Genomic DNA, 21811 nt, shown 5'->3' with positions numbered 1-21811 from the left:
ATTTAATTAATTTAATTTATATTTATAAACAGTTAAGTATCTCATCTTCTGTAAATAATTTAAAACCTGTTTCAAACATCATCTTGTTTTAAAATGATAATTTACGTTAGTATAAATTCAAGAATTTTCAAGATATTCTAATTAAACTTTGACTTTGTATATAACTCATTTTGGGAAATATTTTAAAATGTTTTTATAATGAAACATTCATTTCATTGCTTAATTTTTTTTGCTTAACAGCTTAATTTTTTTTTTATTTACTAACAAAAATTTAACATTCTTGAAAGGGTTTCGAGGAAATTTTAGGAGTTTTACTAAGTAGTGGATCGTTTATCATAAAAATTTTTGTTGTAGTACAGTAAAAATTGATGGAATCTTAATTATTTTATAACTTTTACAAAATTTAATTAATTTTAAAATATTGCAATTGACATACGTATTTTCTCCTACAATCAATTCTACACTAGATTAATAGTAGAAATGTAATATAAATAATTTATTAAAAACTGAAAAACAATTTCTTATTTTAATTTTTAAAAATTTATAATGGAATTTAGATATAAAAAATACATTTTAATTTTATGATTACAGATGGATATATATAAATATATTCTTTAATAAAATATATAATTTTTTTATTTAATGAATGACTTCATAAGCCATTTTTTTAAAATATAAAGCATTACCATGTAAGGGATTTATGTGAGAATAGAAAACAAAATTAAAAGTCTAAATTATTTATATTCTTTTTCTTTGTTTTATGAGGTGGAAATATATGCTTGAAAAGCACACATAATTCCTGTTTATTATGTGTTTTTCAAGCATATATTTATATTTTTATTATTTATATATGGAATGTTCATGTATTTGGAAATTTTGTACAAAAAATTTTAATAAAAATTTTAAAAGTTATTTAAAAAAATTACTTGTTGATACTTTCTGACTTTCTACTAATAGTAACATAAATTATATAATAGCTATCTTCAATATTCCAATTATAAATTTGGAATAATAGCCATTAATTCTAAATTTGTAAGCTGTTCTGTAGAACTTGTATTTGAACAGTTGTTTATGTTTTGATCTGACTTTTGGAACGTTTGAGGAAAGTTGACAAATATGAAACGACAAAATGATTAAAATATAATTTTTTTTTTATGTCCAGTTCAGCATTTTCCGACTATCACCTAAGGAAATTTATTTTACAGCTTTTATGTAAAAATTTGTCACGAGATAAGAAGTTTTATATATTCATTTACTCTTTTACATTAAAAAATATGTAAGTGTTATAATATATTCATGTTTTTAACAGGTGCTTAATTTAAAATCATTAACATTTTTTAAATGGCAAATCCATTTTTGTATGGTGTTACATCTGTAGAGAAAAGAATTGTTTGGGTCTTTATGCATAAAATTGATAGTATATCCGTTACGATAGTATATACATACGAGAAATATAAACAATGTAAAGGGGATTTAATAATATGATCAACATTTGTACAATATTAGATACTTAGAGCTTTAACATTGGAGTGTTTAGATGAATAACTGGCACTTATCACGCGATGTTACATGTGACGATTTATAAAGAGTCGTGTTAACTTATGGAAATTTTGCACGTTATATTTAAATATAAATATCTTACGTTGTTTAAAATATCAGAATTTTTGCTCTTGTATAGATTTATATTACAAAATTTCGTGTGGTAAATTAATTTAATTATCTATTAATTAATTTCTAGCTTTGTTTTTTCACGAGAAGCTTTTAAATATCGAAGAAGATGAGCAGATTTGGGATAGTAAAAAATTCATCTATAAATTCTCTACGCATATAAAATAGGCAATAAAGTAAATTGCTTGTTACTGATGGACATTTATATTAAAATTATTGAAAAAAATTGCTTTTCTGACTAGTTATTTATTCGATTCGTGATTATCTTTACATACAGGATGAATTTAAAAAGAAATAACTTGAATGAAATTGCAAGATATGAATTTGGATTTGGATAGGGTATTTTGTTACAAATGGAACAAGTCAGTATTTTCAATTTGCATTATGCAAAAATGTTTTCCATTATATACAAAATATATTGAAAAATGAGTAGAAACTTATTCAATATCTTAACCGCCTCCTTCTGTTCTTCTCTTTATCATTCTGTCAACTGCAGAAACATTCAACGTCAGTTTGGCAGATGCCAAACAAACCTGCTAGGTAGATTCTCTCACAGTAAATTTTCCTCAACATTCTATGATCCCACCTTTTGTCTGTAGACCGATGGGACATGACAGAAAGCAGCTTCTAGCAATAAGAAAGCTCTGAGATTCATTAATACTTTAGAAAAAGAGAATGTGGCGAGGACTAGGATCAGAATGTCACTTGACATCAGTGAAAAACTGTTCGTTAATTCCAAACTGTAGTCTTTTGTCCTCTCTTCAGACAAATATTGATTGCTGTTACTAAGGATATATCTCACAAAAGAAGGTCTCTTTAAAGTTACAATTTAATGTATAGATTTTACTTGCTAGATTATTTATGTTTTGACGTCCTTTGTCATTGATAAAAATTTCAATAGTTAAATTTCGTTTTGAACTTTTAATGATTGGAAAAAATTGAAGAGTGCTCATTTAAAAATATAGACGTCGTCGAGCTTTCTTTCCTATTTACAATACAACAAATAGAAATGCTGTAAAAAACGAGCAACAGACTAATAATTTAGTGCTATCTACCTACTCGAAAAATAATATTTTAAAATAAACACGTCAAACTTTGAGGTAAAGAAATGGATGGATATATTTTTCGAGAAAATGTAGGGAGGAAAAAGAAGCGAAAAACGATTCTGAAACTTAGATTCAGCAAATTTCTTTTATCTGAAAGTACGTAAATTTCACATATCCTAAAGAAGAACGATATTCTCAATGTGTAAAAGTAAAGACACAACTCAGTGAAGACAAACCTTCAAGATGCTGATGTTAGGATAGTCTAATGTTAGAGAAACTCTTATGTCAGCATCCAGTCTGAAGAAAGCTCCTAGAGATTCAAGTGAAAATGTGATTTAAAGAAACAAATTTAAGAATAACAACGATACAATTCTAGTATACTATAGGATGTAAAGTTCTTTCTACACACAACGAACTTACGCTTTAAAAAATAAAACAAGTCATAAGTTTGGATTACGATAACCCACGTGTAGAAAAAGAAGTAGAAGAAAAAAGTAGAAGGGAGAAAAAAAGAAAAAAAGGGGAAAAACAGAAAATGTCCTTAGTTTAGGAAGATTTGTCACTATATATTTTATATTCTTCTACTGAAAAAACATGCCAATTCAGTAGGGATACATTGTAAAATAGCAAATTTAGTATTTTGTTTTCTCGAAATCCTACCCGTTTTACATGACACTATCATAAAAATACATCTTTTAAAATAGGGAAGATAATAATGAGTTTAGTATTATAAAGGGATGAAAAATCCTTAATTTTTTTTCCTTTCAATTTAGAATAAAAGACTCTTTAAATTGTCAGTCAATTTGGGGAGGATTTTTCTAATAATAAAAATATATTGCGATAGTTTCAACATAATGAAAAGTAAGATAGTTGACGTTTGTATTAGCATTCATATTTAAATTTCTTCGATGAATTTGTCAGCTTTCATCTCACGTGAAAGACAGGTGCAATTATCGAATATATGTTTCTTATTAGGAGAAAATTAAAATGTAATTCCATATTAATTTATCGAAGACGAACTGACGTGTATAATTCAAAATTTTGTAAATGAAAAAGAATCATCACAGATCGATAATTTCTTGCAAAGACTTAATTAGAAATTAATAATTTCGAATAATGTTATCGAACTGATCCGAAAAATACAATTTTTAATTTCATTTTTAACACATTACATTAAAGAAAAATCGTCAATATGTATGTATATATAGCGGTGCAACTAGAAACTTCAAACAGAGGGTAAAAATTTTTACTGATTTTTAAAAATTATTTTTTAAATAATGATATTTAATCATTATAAAACAGTAAATAAGCGTACGCTGTTTTCTTTCCATGTTCTTAAATTTAACAATTTTTTATTTTTTAATTTTTTTTTGGGGAGCACTCGCCCCCTTTTCTTCCCCTAATTGCGCCACTGCTATATACACACAGTTATACAGTTTTACACAACAATGCTATATATATATAGAGCACTAAGTTTAATAGTAGAACTGTGCAGAATTAATGTGTAAAGTACGATGAATAATTTATCATACATTAAAGAATTAAAGAAAAAGTCCATGTACAGTACCGGTACGTATAGTACGTAATATATACAGACTTATATAGGCTATATTTTTATCTTTAAGTTTTTATATTTTCATCAATTAAAAAAATATATACTGTATATATATTTGTATGTATTTTGTATTTGTATGTATGCGTGTGAATACACACGTAAATATATGTATTATATCCATAATTAAATTCAATAAGAATTAAAAAGAAAAAATGTAGCCTGTAACCTGTAGCCTGTACTGTATATATGTTATACATATATGTATAAAATTTATCCTTTTAAATATATATAATAAATTACTATAATCCTACTAAACTTTATANTATTGAGTTAAGCACTGTTTTGGTTTGGAGTTAGAAGTAAGTCATATTGGAAAAATTAACAGGAACTATAAGTTCTATTTATTACTACAGATATTTGTATACTCTACACAAAATAATAAATATTCACTACTATCTAATATGAATAAAAATACAAAAATTTAAATATTTTTTTTAGACTTTTTCATAGTTGCTTATTTACATCAAGAATTTAAATGCATAAAAATTATATTTAAAAATTAAAATATTCAGTTTAATAGAGAAGTATAAATTAAAATTTAAATTAATTATATATTTTTATAACCCATTAAAAATTAAAACAATATTATTAAATTGAATATTAATATTTTATATATTTTTATATCTAATAACATTTTATAAAGATTTAAAATAATTAAAATTATTCCTAAGGGATAATTGTACGAGTTACATTGGATATTGTAATCTATCTTCTTTAAAATTCATTTCTGATAAATCAAATTTATTCTTTAAAAAAAAAATTATATGAAACACTGTTATTTTTTCTAAGAGGTGGAATGATAATAAACATATTAAAATAAGAAATAAAGGAAGAAAACAATTCATTTCTTAAGTCGTTTTCTGTGTTCCAAGTTAAAATACGATTATATCTTTTAAAATAAAACCTGCGGGTGTAAATGACAGAAGCATTTAGAACTAGCTATTTGGACAGAGTATCGTCCAGTTATCAAAAGTATTTGCATGAAAATGAATAATGTATGCAGGTTGGAATGAGTAGAGAAGACTTGAAGAAACCCTTAAATGCTAGAGATGCTATAAATCATTTTAATGGGGTTATGTCTCCCTAGGGTAAGGTGTCTAATACAGTCATAATGATGATCGAAACTATTTCGAACATATTTCTTTAAGTTTTATTACTCATAGAATTGATAAACAGATTTAAACGCCTACGTTCAATGTTTCTTTTCAATTCAACTATCGTAAACTGTTCTAAAATTTTACATATTTTCTCAATTTTTAATCTAATCTCTTAAGAAATATTTTTATAATCTATAGAAGAAAATTTTAATATTTATTATCTTATATTTATATTCATATCTTTTTCATCCAGCGAATTATTATTATTATTTTTTCTTTAAAGAAGAGATTTGATAAAATAAATATTAAAAAAAACATTTATAATATATATATATTTCTTTATTTTTAAACTTAAATTTTCAAGATATAAATAGTATAGATTATGCTTAATGTTTATACCCTGAAGGATTCCATTAAAAAATTGTTGACATTAAGGTAAGGGTTTTGCAAACTTCAAGGAGATAACGAATACGACCAGGACTATTTGAACACTGGATGTTCGTTACACCGATTCGAACGTATGCCCCGGGCCATAACTGCGAAACGTCTATAAGAATCTTGCACTTGTACTCCGAATCGATGCTCCAATTCGTTCATACAGTTATCTGTAGACTAAGACGACAAGATGTACCATCTGAAAAAAAATGACAAGAAGAAAAAATACACACACACATACACATATATAAAAGAACTTATTTCACTTACATGCAGTGAAAAGATGCTGTTGGACTTTACATCCTACACTTGGGAGTATTAGTGAGAGAAATAAGTCCCAAAGTGCAATTAAGGATAGAAAAACGGTAATAACTTTGCTATCTGTCTCAGAAAGTCACTGACCTCGTATATTCGAACAAGACCAAACGTCTGTCGTATTTCACTTTACTTCTGCCAATGTCACACCCAAAGTCGACAACTGTAGGACCTTTTCTAATAGATTGAAAGAAGGATTTTCTTTATCGCTCTATATACTTGTACATAAATTAACGTTATCTCAAATTAAACAGAGTTTTAAAACTGTGTACTTCAATTTAAATTTAAGTATTATACTGTAAAAAACGAGCAAAAATTAGTGTAACATCGTCACAATGCCGGGCTGTAATTTTCAATTATCATAATTTAATTTATTTAATCTAAAATATATGCTCTCGATTTTAGTGTCTTGTCCCCGGTACTAGAGCGGAAGTTAGTATATAGTTAATCGGGGCTTCCTGTACTTACGCCTTCCATATCTGGTCTCGACTTTTATCTAACTAACACCGTTCTCGAGATTAAGGAAGGATAACAGTGGTTAAGGAAGGACAGACAGTGGGAATTTATAGGAATACAATATATTTTTTTTTCAAATTGCAGCCCAATTAACAATTTAAAGATCTTTTATAACTTTAAATATACGAAAATTTTTACACAAGTTTAAGAAAATTATTTTTTAAGTGCAAAAAAAAACGTAATGGAGCAGCAATTACAATATGCATGAAAAATTTAAATAAAGATAGTAAAGTAGGTAAAATATTCGAAAATGAGCAAATTTAACAACCCCTTTTTTCTTTTTCTATTCCTATCATGAAGTGTATAAATTGTACAGAAGTTTAAGCTTAGGATATGCTAAAGAAAATTGAATCTAGCGGAAGATGTTCAGTTCCTAAATCTTGTTATTTCCGAAGAGTACTGTTCCAATTAAAAAAGTTTGATGACAAAATATCTATTGTTGGAGTATTCTTTCCATCTCCTTTCTTTACATTCGACAAAGTTTTGCAGACCTCCAGATCCTGGCAGAGATACGAGTGGAATAAACAGATCTGGTTTCAAAGCAAACAGTTCAAAACCCATCGGAGTATCTACGTGATCCGCATTTATTTTATCAAAAAATATTCTTTTGGAAACCTCTTCGGATTATTTGTTACTTCAATGATAGCTCGTTTTATTCGTTGACTTCTAGCAATATTTTCTTTTCTTTTATTTGCTAGTTAGCAAGCAAATATTTTAAATCAGAAATTGTTTTATTTTGGTAAAAAAAATTTTTTTTGGGAGAGAATTTCTAGAGCTAAGACATTATTAATCTCATGTGATATCTTTTAGTTAAAAATTTCCACCTAGTTCTAAACTAACCTGTAAGTAAAGAAGGAAATCTTTTTTTTGAAATATTTTATATATTTGGTTTTTAAAATGAAAAGTATTTTTAGGATATAAAACCATCTTTCACCATATCTTTGGCAGGAAGCAACATTTTTTTTCTCTCTCAGAGTTGATAAGAATTTAATCATTATTGACAGCTAATCTTCCGAAAAATCATTAAAATCCTAACTTAAATTTATAGTTTTTAGATTATGTCATTGGTGATGAGCGAAAACCATTACTTGGGATATCAGAAAAGAAATTTATCACTTTTTTTTCAAGTTTCGTTACGTCTCCTGAAATGTATTGTGACAGAGAAATACTATCTGTGAAGATAGCATCGTTCAGCAGTAGTTTATCACAGAAACTTGTTAAAGATCTTTGAAAAATTCATTTTAAAATAAGCATAATTTATAATTTTACGATGAGTGAAGGTAAAGGAGAAAAAGAAGAAAAAAATGTAAGAGAAAAGGCGTTAAAAAATAAAATTCTCATTACTTACCCAGCGAAAAAATAATCAAAATATTACATAAAGTGCAACATTCATTTATCACATGTAATTGCTAAAATATAAATTTTCAATTCTTAACTTCTAAGTTTTATCATAAATATGTGTGTGTGTGTGTGTGTGTGCATATATATATTATTTTTGAGAAAATAATTCAGCATAACGTTCACATACGATGTAATCTAACAGATGACGTTAAAGACAGAAACATTTGCTATACAAATGAATGAACACCTTGATAATTAAGTTTAGACAAAATTGAAGATTCCTTAGTTAAGAAGATATGTAAATGAATTATCGGAAATAAAAATAACTAAAAAGATTAAAGGAAATGTCTACGTTTTTTATTTAATCGAATTTCTATATCTGTTGTAGCTACCTCCAAACTAACAACAAGGAAGAAGGGGGAAAAAGAGGAAGTAAATCATGTAGGAATCAATAAGGAATCAATAAAAGGCGTCTACTCATTTTCTATTGTGTACAATGTGGAAAAAATATTTTCGATCGTACATAAATAATTTACTTGATACACTAACGAAAACTATATTAAAAAGTATACAATACTTCTTCCAGTTTCTATAAAAACAAGATAACAAACAACAGTAGCATCCTAGTAACTTGAAGCCTCTTCATTTTTACCGAAACGAAAGTGGCAACGTATAAGATTAAAATATAATTTTAAAAAAGTAATTATTGATAATTTATTAATATTAATTAACAAAATACTCTACATGTAACGTTTTATAATAAGGAGAATTGATAAATTAATTTATATGGAGAGGGTTTTCAGGATATTCAATAAACCAATTCAGGATGTTCAATAAGGAATTAAGAGATAATAAGTAGGTCATCTACACTATATTTTTTAATCTAGTAAAAGGAATATGCGTTTGCAATATAGAAACAGACGTAACCTAGGCGGTTGCAACATGGATGTCTTCAGAGCAATCAATAAAACCAATCAATTCTCATAACACCGGTTCATGTACTGTAAGGTTAAAACCGGACTCTTATACCTTCGATTAGTTTCAAGTGACAGAGAGCTCTGTATATACTTCTAACACTTCTGTTGCTTAACTTTGAATAATCATTATAGGTAATTATCGAGTAGTGAACTGTAATTCATCCTGTTTGATGATGAATGGTATGCTAGAATATTTCACTACGAGTTCATAAAGCTTTAGATAACTTACGAAAGCGAATGTATTTCATTAATGTTTTCGAATCTTCTTCCATCTTCCTACACGTGTATAATAAAAATAAAATTTTTTTTCTATAAAATATTCGATTTTNCTTATATAACGTTTATTTTATAAAATTCTTATAAAAATAAGCCGAGGAACGTATGTAATTACGAAGAAAATTAGGATTATAATTAAGTTTAAAAAACAAAAATTGCTAGATAATTGCAGATTTAAAGAAAAGTTTAACTTGAAAGAAATCCCTAAAGGATGTTATATACCCGAAAGACTCTATATAAAAGGCAAGTTTAAGTCGACAAAAGACAAACAACAGTGACGTATTTTGAAAATAGGGAAAACGATCCTCATCGTAGACCACAATTGCACCGGTGGCAACCCACGATAAGAGAAGAAAAACAAAGAGACTATCAAGAAACAACGAGTTTACCATGATATATGTTTATAATATTTTAGAATCATCTAAAGGTCATCCAAAGTATATTTTGTTCTATTCATTCCTCCATAAATCCGGATTTACTGTAACGATTCAGAAAGAAGTTTGAAAGTACCAAATAAAATGACCAAACGGCCATTACTCAGAATTGCCTGGTACAATCTTCCGTGCTTAAGTTTCGCATCGCACGATTCTGATAAGGGAAAGAATCTTCTCTCTTCTACTCTAAAAGAATTTTTGAAACTTGTCATTGTATAGAAATTATCAGACATGCATGGTTTACAACTGAAAACAAGAAAGAAAAGAGAACCCCCGTTGGGGTTCAAGCTGTTTTCTTTGATCTGTGAAAACAATTGTAATGCCAGAAAGATTTTGTTTGAAGTCAAGCAAATTGAATTTATTTCCTACTAAATAAAATATTTCATTGTATAAATAAACGTCATTTCGTCTGAACTGAACATGACATTCCTATAGGAAATTGCCATTGTTTAATCACATTAAAATTAAAGAGAAAAAATATATTTGATTTATTTGATAACAACCTTTCAAAAAGAAAAAAATACGATGGAAACAATGAATGTTTTATGAACTAGACATGTTTATAGGGCATAAAGATTTAAATGAAGTTACACGTAATATAGAAAAAAAAATATTCTACAAAAATAGAGTTGTTCTATTTAATTATCCTCCAATAATTATATTGAGATTGTTAAACTAATTGAATCATGTAATTAAGTTAAGATCGACGTTACAAATTTTTAATTAGGTTTTTTTCTCCTTTGTTTAATTATAATAATTACACTAAAATAAAAATTTTTGAATAAAAAGATTTTTACTTATGCAAAATAAATAACAAAATCAAAAATCTGATGTTCGCTGTTTGATATTCGTCTCAGATTCTTTTACAGAAAAAAAAGGAGAGAGATTTTCTTGTTTCTTTTTATTTTCTTTTAGACTTTCTTTCATAAAAATCGGCGAAATGTTGTTCGTGGTATGTATTTCTAAGTATGCTTGGCGCCATATTCCTATAGAATGCAAGTCTCGTATGCCCATGAAGCATTCTACTACTTTATTACAATATTGCAACAAAGTTTTGTATTCACTACTTGTGATAAAAACTTCTTGAAATTGTCAATGTGTTGAAAAGAATATGGGTGATGCCAGTAGACTATCATGTTACTTCATCCGTAAGTTTTATTCACCACTCTGCATGCCAGACATTGTCATTTGCTTGATGTTAGCTTGACCTTTCACCGTCCTGTATTATAATACAAGCTTTTAAATCTATTTTTTTCCCGTCTTTCTTAAATTACGTAAACACTAGGGTTAGAATGTTCTGTCGACTGAAGCGAATAATGTACGAAATTTCTGCAGAACGAGAAAAAATATAAAGATATAGCTATTATGCTTCATTAAATCCTACAGCATTTTCCAGGTCTAGAAGCATTTTCGACCCACGTTTTTCAGTTGTATGTGATAATAATCTTAAACTTATCGATATTTGAATTCTCTTTACGGCATGCAGTTATGAAGCCAAAGGTTAACCGTGTCTATCGTAATTTATATATCACAGATTTAATAACCCTATTAGTGATTAAAGAGCAGAATATGTAGCGTATCGAACGTGCTGTCTTAAGCAGAATTGCAAAACTTTGACGATCAATAAGATGGCGACAAGTTCTCTGCTTGATTGACCATCTACTTCCTTTGCTAGATTGAAGAATGGTTGAATGGAAGTATAAGACGTGATATTTTGGGCTAAGAATGGAAATTGTACAAACAATAACAGTACCGAATAATCACTTAGAAAGACAATATTATCCTTTTCAGTCTCCATTTTATTGAAGATTGACGATATTTATACGTTGATGAAAATTGCAACAAATCTCTTATCTTCCTTTATAAAACTCAAAATAGCAGTTTATTATTAAAGAAATAACTTGTTAAAGTTTATATTTATCTATAAGAATTAATTAATTTTTTTAAAAATAATTGCAATCTTTTAAATTATAAATTTCAATTTTGTTTTTTAGAAATCTTTTTCTCGAAGAAATAAAAAAATAAAATAAAATCTGTACTGGATATCTTTAGAAAAAAAATTAGTCTATTGACAAATGTATCTGGACATGGAGGACATTCAATTGATTTGGTGTCGACATGTTCTGATGGTCAAGAAATAATACAAAATGTGGTAAAAATCAACTGATAATCCTAGAGTGTATCACGACGAAATATGACCGGTATTTTGCTATGACATGATCCTTATGCACTGAAGGCTTTAAAGGGAATGCTTTCGATAGATCATCTCACAACAAGGATTACTGTGCTTGGTCTTCTCTGTAAGGGTCAGTGCATTCATATATCATGCCTACCTATTATAAAGAAACCGTTATTCTCTTTCAACTACTAATATATAGTATATTTATATATCTAAGTAACCTCTTACAGTTTCCTATCTAAAATTATACGAAGCAGAAAATTTATTTCAAAAATGTCAAGTATAGAAATTGAAAAACTAATAAAATAATAATAATACTTAATTACACAAAGTTAAAATTAAGTGTATGGTCGTAAAATTCCTGCTTAATGCTTACTGTATAGGTAAGATCAATGCATGTATACGGATGACATCATTTAAGTGGTATACCCATAAACAGCAACCTAATGATGACAGCAAAAGAGATCTTAACGATCTTCTATCGTAACATGGGATGTAGAAATTAATTTTCGAAGGAAGAGAACGTATTCAAACTACGCGTAAATTATCTTAAGTAATTTTAATCGTTGTAGCAATTAACAATGTTCTACCTTTGTCTCAATGGTCATTTATCTTCGCGATTTACTTTTACTTTTCGTTTATTTTTACAACCCGTATCATTGAGAAAATTCNCCACAAGTCACCCTTCTGACAGAAGAGTTGATATACCGTTCTAGCTAAAATCAATGACATAGATATCTGTAAATCAATGGATATGTTTCTGTAAGCTTATACTCCTCCCTTTTAATTGACATTGCTCAAATTTTATCTAGATGTACGTTAATTCATAAAGCAATTACATGTAAATGCATGTATTTAAATTAAATATTATCGTTTAACAATTCCGATTATTTCAAATATCTTTAAAATGTTAATATCTTTATTTAATTTTGTTTTTAAATGATATTTTTAATGTTGTTTAAGTATATTTTGATATACTCAAACAGCATTATTTGCTTAAAAATCATGCATTTAAATCGATTTAAATTAAGTGAAATTTAGTTATTTTTAGTAATTTATTAAATATGCATAAAAATAATAAATGTAGCTTATATAAAATATGTATTTTTAAATCGAGTATTTTCTACTTAAATGATATTTTTTTAAGCAGGAATTATCATTTATAAATATTTTAAATTGAAAAAAAACAAGAAAAATACTTCTAAAGGAGCTTAAAATATAGAAAATATTTTAAAAAATCTATAAACTTTTTTAAGATATTCCATCCCTTAATCTGAATACCTTATTGTATATACATTTGCTCTTAGTATCTGCCATTCAGAATGTATTTATATTAATAATGGCAATAAATAATTAATGTTTTCTTATAAAAGGACAATCAATATTTTCTTTCATACATTTTTTCCCATTCTTCCTTATTCATCTTTTCTCATTTACTTATAATTTATCCTTTATTTATTATCCTAATGTTTAAACTTCATACCTTTAAAATTTACTGTGTTGCTTTATCTTTGATTGATAAGCTCATTATGGCATTTAAATTATTATTTTGTAATTAATAGACATAAATTATATGTTTAGTTATTAATTATTATATTTTTAAATATATTCTGACATATTTTTAGCTTCGTAAGGGAGTAAATTTAACGTTTAAACAGGCATTATTTTTTTCTTAAATAATTCAAAAAATATCTTATGAAAGTCTCCAGAAACATTTTTAATTTAAATGATTTCTCTATATTTGCCATTAAATATTCTTTTAATAAAAATTTGATGCGTCTTTCATTCAAATTTTTAAGATTCTTTCAATGTAGAATATAGCTTTAAATTTATCAAAGTTATACTTTTAAAGTTAAAATAGGAGAAGGAGAGGAGAAAAAAATTGTATTTTTTTGTAAAGAAATCTTAAAATTGATGTTAGCCATATGACAATATTTCTAACAAATTACTTTCTCAAAGTTCAAAAAAAAAATTATATAATCTAATATGCTAAAAAAGTCGAACTCTGAAGTCCTATCAATCATAACATTGTCTGAAATTAGGTGTATAATACATTACCTGATTCACTATTCTTTTATACTTTTTTAATACGTTATTTAACATTCTTTCATTGAAAGAGTTTTGTTTTTAACACAGTTCGTTTATCGAATATCATAGACATTAATCCCTAATTTTTCTGTTGTAGAAGGAATGTTGAATATTGTCAAGAGAAATAACAGCTGACATGAATAGCACTTAGAAAACGTTGCACTTAGAAAACAAGAGCAGAATAAGAAGTGATCAAAGAACACGACGAAAGTAAAGGGATAAGGGAGGAGCAAGAAGTCTTGTTTAACTATAAAGGCGGAATTTTTGGTCATGTTTGTGACCTAGTGTAATTTCTGGCCTTGGCCTTGATAAATATATAATAAAAACATGGATTCATTCCTGTTTCCTATTACGGTTCAATCCCCAGTAGTAACACGAACGTTTTAAGCAAATTGGTTGACATTGAATTCTATCGATTTTTGTGTATATATTTTCCTTTTCCTTGACAAAATGACTGTACGAGAAGATATGTGGAGATGTCAATAATAGCTTTCCATTGCAGGCGTTGTCCCAAGGCAGTATGACTAAGTGGAAACTCCAAAGTTATTTTGCTTTCATGATTTATAGACGTACAAACAGTGGATTTAAAACTATCGTTGTTTCAGTTCATAAAATTCGTTCTGCTTTGACTTTAGAAAGTTTTTGAATGGCTTTTGTTTATCGTATATTTGTATAGAAAGAATGTTGTCAGTAAACTGTTAACAAGAAATGAAAAATTGTTCAAAACATCTTTAGAGATAATTTCAATGCATTGTTTTATTTTTAATGTTGAATTCATTTCCTTATTTTATTTAATTCGAATTTCTTTTTTTTTTTTAAATCTGTAAACAATTATTGCTATTATTCAAGAATTGTAATCGATATTGTTCTGGACATAGAGAAGACATTATTCAGGATATTATCACAAAGACACGTCTTGTCTCACTGAATCCAGATGTTTCCAAATTAACGAGAATACAAATACATTTGGGGTAGGCCACAAGTCACCCTTCTGACAGAAGAGTTGATATACCGTTCTAGCTAAAATCAATGACATAGATATCTGTAAATCAATGGATATGTTTCTGTAAGCTTATACTCCTCCCTTTTAATTGACATTGCTCAAATTTTATCTAGATGTACGTTAATTCATAAAGCAATTACATGTAAATGCATGTATTTAAATTAAATATTATCGTTTAACAATTCCGATTATTTCAAATATCTNTAAAAATACTTACATTATAAAACTGAATAGAAGAATATATATACATACATACATATTTTTAATATTTGAAGCAATGATATAATGTATTTAAAATTATACAAACAGATTATATGGAGTGTATTTATTTAAAATACGATAAATAGAGGTTTTATATATTTTTATTTTTTTTAGCCCTCATACATAACAATGTACACCAATCACTTACATTATCACACATTCGGAAGAAAAATTGAATATAGGCCATTTCTGTAACAGAGTGCAACAATAGCTTTATATCTTCTTGCATTCAATTACGTTAAAGCATTGTACTGTTGAAGAATGCATTTATTTCGATATCGGTTATAAGAGCGGAAATTTGGCTGTTTCTATTCTGTAAGTCGTAAAGGAAGCATCGTATTGATTGGAAATACTATTGGAGGATAGAGGAAGAAAAACGGAAAAAGACGTCCGACAAAACAAAGTTTCAGGTATATATCTACATCGACCTTGATACTATGGTAATGATACCGAAGAGAAAAGTTAGAAAAATAGTAAACTTCGGAAGAAGTCTTTGATAACTTTTGAAATCTTGTACAGATTACTAAACGCCAACAGTGGTATAAACGTGACGTGAAAGCTAAAACCCAGAGGCAAAAGAACCGAAATGGGACATTTAGCAGCGCAAAGATTCTCTTGTGACGAGAAGATTCTACAATGTTTTCTCTTGGGGACATTGCACCACTTGGGGCTATAGTCTCAGACGGCGACGTATCTCATCGCATCATGCTATAAAATAACAGAAGACTCCAGGGAATGACGAAGGAAGTGTCTTCACCGTAAACAAAAGAAGACATTCAGTTTCGGATGGTCATAGATGGAACCGTTCGACCATAGAAACAAGCTACTGGCAACTATCTATGTCGACAATGGTGGAATCTCAAGTTTCACGTGTTGTAATGCAATCATATAATTGCCATCGATTGGCTTTCCACTACCAATCAACTTTAGTGTTTCTGGCCACTAATACAGATGCGATTAGATGGGAGTAAACTGATCATTTCTCCATACAAATTTTTTCTTAAGAAATTGAGAGAAATATAATACGATGTGAAAACATAACTCGGTTAAAGAATAATCTTTATTGGCTTCCTACAAATTTGATACTTGGAAAGTAAAGTTTTCCTGATAATTTTTATATCTATATATATAACTTAAGTTTTTTTTTCCCCTGCATTACAGGTATCCTGGGTAAGACAGAGGGATCTTCACATTCTTACAGTTGGACGTTATACATATACGAGTGATCAAAGATTTACATCACTTCATATGGATGACTCCGAAGATTGGACATTGGAAATAAGATTTGCACAAAAAAAAGATGCTGGTGTTTATGAATGCCAAATAAGCACAGAACCAAAAATGAGTCTCAGTATAACTCTAAATGTTGTAGGTAAGTCAAATATTTTTCTCTTAAAATTAATAATTCCCTTAATATTCTTATCAGTTATTTACAGTATGATATANGGATTTTGTTTTAAATATTAATTCAACTAAATTAGCATTGTTTATGTATTATTTTTATACTTACAATAGATATTCTGTTGTATAAAAGTTTTATTAAGCTCATAAATTCGATCTAATTTGAAAAATTACAAAAGTTTGTAGTTCTGTTTTCTTTTTATCAACAAAATAATAGATATTAGCAATAAAGAAACGTTGAGAAAGAACTCTGGGTGAGGATTAATGGGAACATGGCAATGCTATCGTCCTCTGTATACGTTGGTTTAGGAGCTACATCTATCAAGAATCATTGACAGGTGACTAGCAACTTCAAAGCTACCCACGGTGACTGACGACAGATCCAAAAAAGAGAGAAAAGATGGTATAGTAGCAAAGTCGGTGAATGATACTAGCTATTAAGTTCTAGAAACTTGGTAAGATATAAAAGATGCCTTGCACACTGTTGTTCCGCTTGTGCAAGTTTTCGCCTATTCTAGTTGGTCAGACATCATTCCCATAGCCTCATATATCCAGAAAATTGGGCTCAATATCGCTTCACTAAATTGGTCGCTACTTGGTGCGGAACTTCCACAGGTGAAACAGCTAACTTAGCAGAAAAACATCGAAAGAAGAAGATTAAGATATAAATCTTACCATGAGATTATTAGTTCTTATATTCAAGTTAGTATAGGGCTGTAGGAATATTCAGAAAAGTAGTATCTTCCAAGAAGATGAAAGAGTTGGAGAGGAGAGGAAAAAAAAAATAAAGATTTTGTTTTATATTGCTTACCTTTTTAAAATATAGTAGTTTTTATATTTTAAAACAAAACTAATTTAGAATAGAAAAAAAATATTTGCCTAATATTGCCATAAAAAAACATAACTACTGGAAAAAATAAAGGAGAGCATCAAGAGGAGAATAGACCATCCAAATTAGTATTCTTTAAAAATAAATAGCATCATTTAAGTGTTCATAAGAGAAATAAATATTTCTTGATGTTTTCGTCTTTTAAAAGCATTATCTTTTTGTTTTTTTTTATTTAAATTTTTCACATATTTTTTATTAAAAAAAACTTATATAAAATGCTTAATTTTCTTTTGTTTTCGTTGTTTACTTTACTCATAAAAATATAATAGATAATTTAATAATATTTTTTTCATTATTATATCATTAAAAATTTTAAAAATAGATAGAGTAATAAATTTTTTCCGTAAAAAATTGTTGTTATTTTTATATATAACGTTTAACATAAATAAAATTATTTTAAAAAATAATTTTCTTTTATAAATTTTAAAAGCGTAGTACATAAAATTAATGAGCATTTTCTTTCGCTTATTTTTATTTTAAATAAATTTAAATTATTTAAAAAGAGCAATATTTTAGATTTAAATAAATTTATAGTAAAAATACTTACATTATAAAACTGAATAGAAGAATATATATACATACATACATATTTTTAATATTTGAAGCAATGATATAATGTATTTAAAATTATACAAACAGATTATATGGAGTGTATTTATTTAAAATACGATAAATAGAGGTTTTATATATTTTTATTTTTTTTAGCCCTCATACATAACAATGTACACCAATCACTTACATTATCACACATTCGGAAGAAAAATTGAATATAGGCCATTTCTGTAACAGAGTGCAACAATAGCTTTATATCTTCTTGCATTCAATTACGTTAAAGCATTGTACTGTTGAAGAATGCATTTATTTCGATATCGGTTATAAGAGCGGAAATTTGGCTGTTTCTATTCTGTAAGTCGTAAAGGAAGCATCGTATTGATTGGAAATACTATTGGAGGATAGAGGAAGAAAAACGGAAAAAGACGTCCGACAAAACAAAGTTTCAGGTATATATCTACATCGACCTTGATACTATGGTAATGATACCGAAGAGAAAAGTTAGAAAAATAGTAAACTTCGGAAGAAGTCTTTGATAACTTTTGAAATCTTGTACAGATTACTAAATGCCAACAGTGGTATAAACGTGACGTGAAAGCTAAAACCCAGAGGCAAAAGAACCGAAATGGGACATTTAGCAGCGCAAAGATTCTCTTGTGACGAGAAGATTCTACAATGTTTTCTCTTGGGGACATTGCACCACTTGGGGCTATAGTCTCAGACGGCGACGTATCTCATCGCATCATGCTATAAAATAACAGAAGACTCCAGGGAATGACGAAGGAAGTGTCTTCACCGTAAACAAAAGAAGACATTCAGTTTCGGATGGTCATAGATGGAACCGTTCGACCATAGAAACAAGCTACTGGCAACTATCTATGTCGACAATGGTGGAATCTCAAGTTTCACGTGTTGTAATGCAATCATATAATTGCCATCGATTGGCTTTCCACTACCAATCAACTTTAGTGTTTCTGGCCACTAATACAGATGCGATTAGATGGGAGTAAACTGATCATTTCTCCATACAAATTTTTTCTTAAGAAATTGAGAGAAATATAATACGATGTGAAAACATAACTCGGTTAAAGAATAATCTTTATTGGCTTCCTACAAATTTGATACTTGGAAAGTAAAGTTTTCCTGATAATTTTTATATCTATATATATAACTTAAGTTTTTTTTTCCCCTGCATTACAGGTATCCTGGGTAAGACAGAGGGATCTTCACATTCTTACAGTTGGACGTTATACATATACGAGTGATCAAAGATTTACATCACTTCATATGGATGACTCCGAAGATTGGACATTGGAAATAAGATTTGCACAAAAAAAAGATGCTGGTGTTTATGAATGCCAAATAAGCACAGAACCAAAAATGAGTCTCAGTATAACTCTAAATGTTGTAGGTAAGTCAAATATTTTTCTCTTAAAATTAATAATTTAATAAGAAAAATCTCAACAGAACACTTAAAAACATAAACATTCGATTCTATATATATATATATATATCTTTTAAAAATATAATTCGAGATGAATTTTTTCATTATTAAAACTAATTTTATTCACAATTTTGTACATTTTTTTTTGCTTCGTTGAATGCTTTACATTATGCAAATGAGAATTAAATATATTCGCAGCATGAATTTTGTGTAATTTTTTTTTACTTTGGATTTTATTGTTTAATTGAATTGAATTTATTTTTTGTTTTGCAAATAACTTTAATAATAATAATAATAATAATAATCATAATAATGAGATTATTTGTGTTATGAAAAGGCATATATTCATTTGTTTTTTTCAGTTAGTATTTTTTTATGTTGTAATTGCTATTCTTATTTTCTGTTTGCAGCATTCCTTATCCGAACAACAGAATAAGGCAAAGCAACTAAATTAGAACAAGGTTGTTTTATTTTTTTTAAATAAAAAAATTCTAATTTTTTAGCTTCCCAATATAAATTTCTATATATATTTTTTTTATTTTTATCGCTTGCTTCTCTGCGATTTTACTAATACATAACACATAAACATCTTCCCACATTAATTATAATTAACACGTACTTTCTAATGTATATATAATACATAATTACACGTTTCTAATTTTAATTACGTTATCATTAATCAGCAATTAATGAATAAATCATTACATAATTTATGTATTTTTTATGTAATAATAAGGAAATTACACTATTAGATTACTGAATTATATATATATTTACGTCTGTATTTAATTAAAAATATAATTATAATGGATTTTTATACGCTGTAACCTAATTTTGTTCATGTATTAATAATAATTACAATATCATTTAACACGTAAAATTTATGAAATTTTATATTTAAAATAATTGAAAATTAAATTAGAGATTAATAATTTATCTATATACATGAAATTGATTACAGTGGCTAAAGCAACAATTCCAGAGGGGCCACATTTATATATACAAAGTGGCAATACCATAAACTTAACCTGCATTATTACCGAAAGTACATCACCGCCAGTCTATGTTTTCTGGTACCATGACGATAAAGTAATTAATTACGATTCTACAAGAGGAATACGTGTAGCTACAGAAAAAGGTCCTACAACAATCAGCAGACTTCAGATACACAATGCTCATCCATCTGATTCTGGAAATTACTCCTGTGTACCTTCGTACGCAGATCCAGCTAACATCACTGTGCATGTCCTGAATGGTATGTATTTATATTAATTAATAAATAAAATATAAAATTTATAAATTAATTTTCTTAAAATATTTAATTTTAAGCGTTTTACATAAATACAGGGTAGCCCATAAGTCAATTTAAATTGTTGCCTTATTTAAATATTTAAGTACTTAATTCAATTTTAAATTATGTTTTCATCGATTTTTTAATAGGAAAGCATTATTCTAACCTCAATTCACAATTCACTAGTTTAAAAAAACACACGGTAAAGCTACTTTTGGGCCACCCTTTATATATAAATATAAATATAGAATTAATTCGAAAAAAAATTAAAAATGAAGTATATTTTGTAGAATATTTTAATATATTTTAGTAAATAAATGATTAAAATTATTCTTTACAAATGTTTCTCTATACACTAGAAATTTATATTCAAGAATATTTTCATTTATACAAATTCAAACAGAGTAAAAATTATAATAAACTTAACAGTGACAGACAACAATAATAAAAAAAAAGAAAAGAGATATCGTTTGTCTAGCATATGTTGTTGACAGAATTCCAATTTATGTATTTTTCCAGTTGAAAATTTATCTCAATGTTACAATTCTTTATAATAGAACAAAACAAAAAAAGAAACAAGGTATAATTTTTGAAGGGGGAAAATTTATGTTTTCTAATCCCTATCCAATCAACTTTATAGAATTTTTTTAGAAAAAATAATAATATATTTTATTTTATTTATTTATTTATTCTTTTTAAAGTGTTTTTTATGTATTCTAATACCTATACCTAACATTAATTGTGTAGGTAAGACTGAAAAACGAGACGCGACTCAAGGGACTCTTGGATTTAAGAACATTACTACTAGTGGTCCTATTATGTCAGAAGGTTAGTTTTGGAATGATTTCTTACAAAAAAAAAAAGAGAGAGAAGGGATTGAAAAATAGTAAATTACATAGGTCAACGTATAGTTTCATTAACTTAGGTTTTCACAATTTGGTTTTTGTTTTCCCCATTTTTAGTTTTTAATTACAATTTTTTTT

The 21811-nt window shown here is 27.4% G+C and overlaps 1 protein-coding gene across 1 annotated transcript in view; it reads left to right on the top strand.

Moving 5' to 3' along the window:
• LOC111619797 (Down syndrome cell adhesion molecule homolog) overlaps positions 1-21811 on the top strand; it is a 120707-nt gene that overhangs the window by 96757 nt on the left and 2139 nt on the right. The window contains exons 3-4 of the mRNA XM_023361643.1: positions 16413-16623; positions 20499-20792. Coding sequence (XP_023217411.1) covers positions 16413-16623; positions 20499-20792 — 505 coding nt within the window. The remainder of the gene's footprint in view (positions 1-16412; positions 16624-20498; positions 20793-21811) is intronic.

This window comes from Centruroides sculpturatus, unplaced genomic scaffold, assembly GCF_000671375.1.
Source record: "Centruroides sculpturatus isolate CEXI.00-Female unplaced genomic scaffold, Cexi_2.0 scaffold48, whole genome shotgun sequence".
Classification (NCBI taxonomy): domain Eukaryota; kingdom Metazoa; phylum Arthropoda; class Arachnida; order Scorpiones; family Buthidae; genus Centruroides; species Centruroides sculpturatus.
Note: the sequence above shows the minus strand (reverse complement) of the source record. Positions and strands in the feature narration are given on the sequence as shown.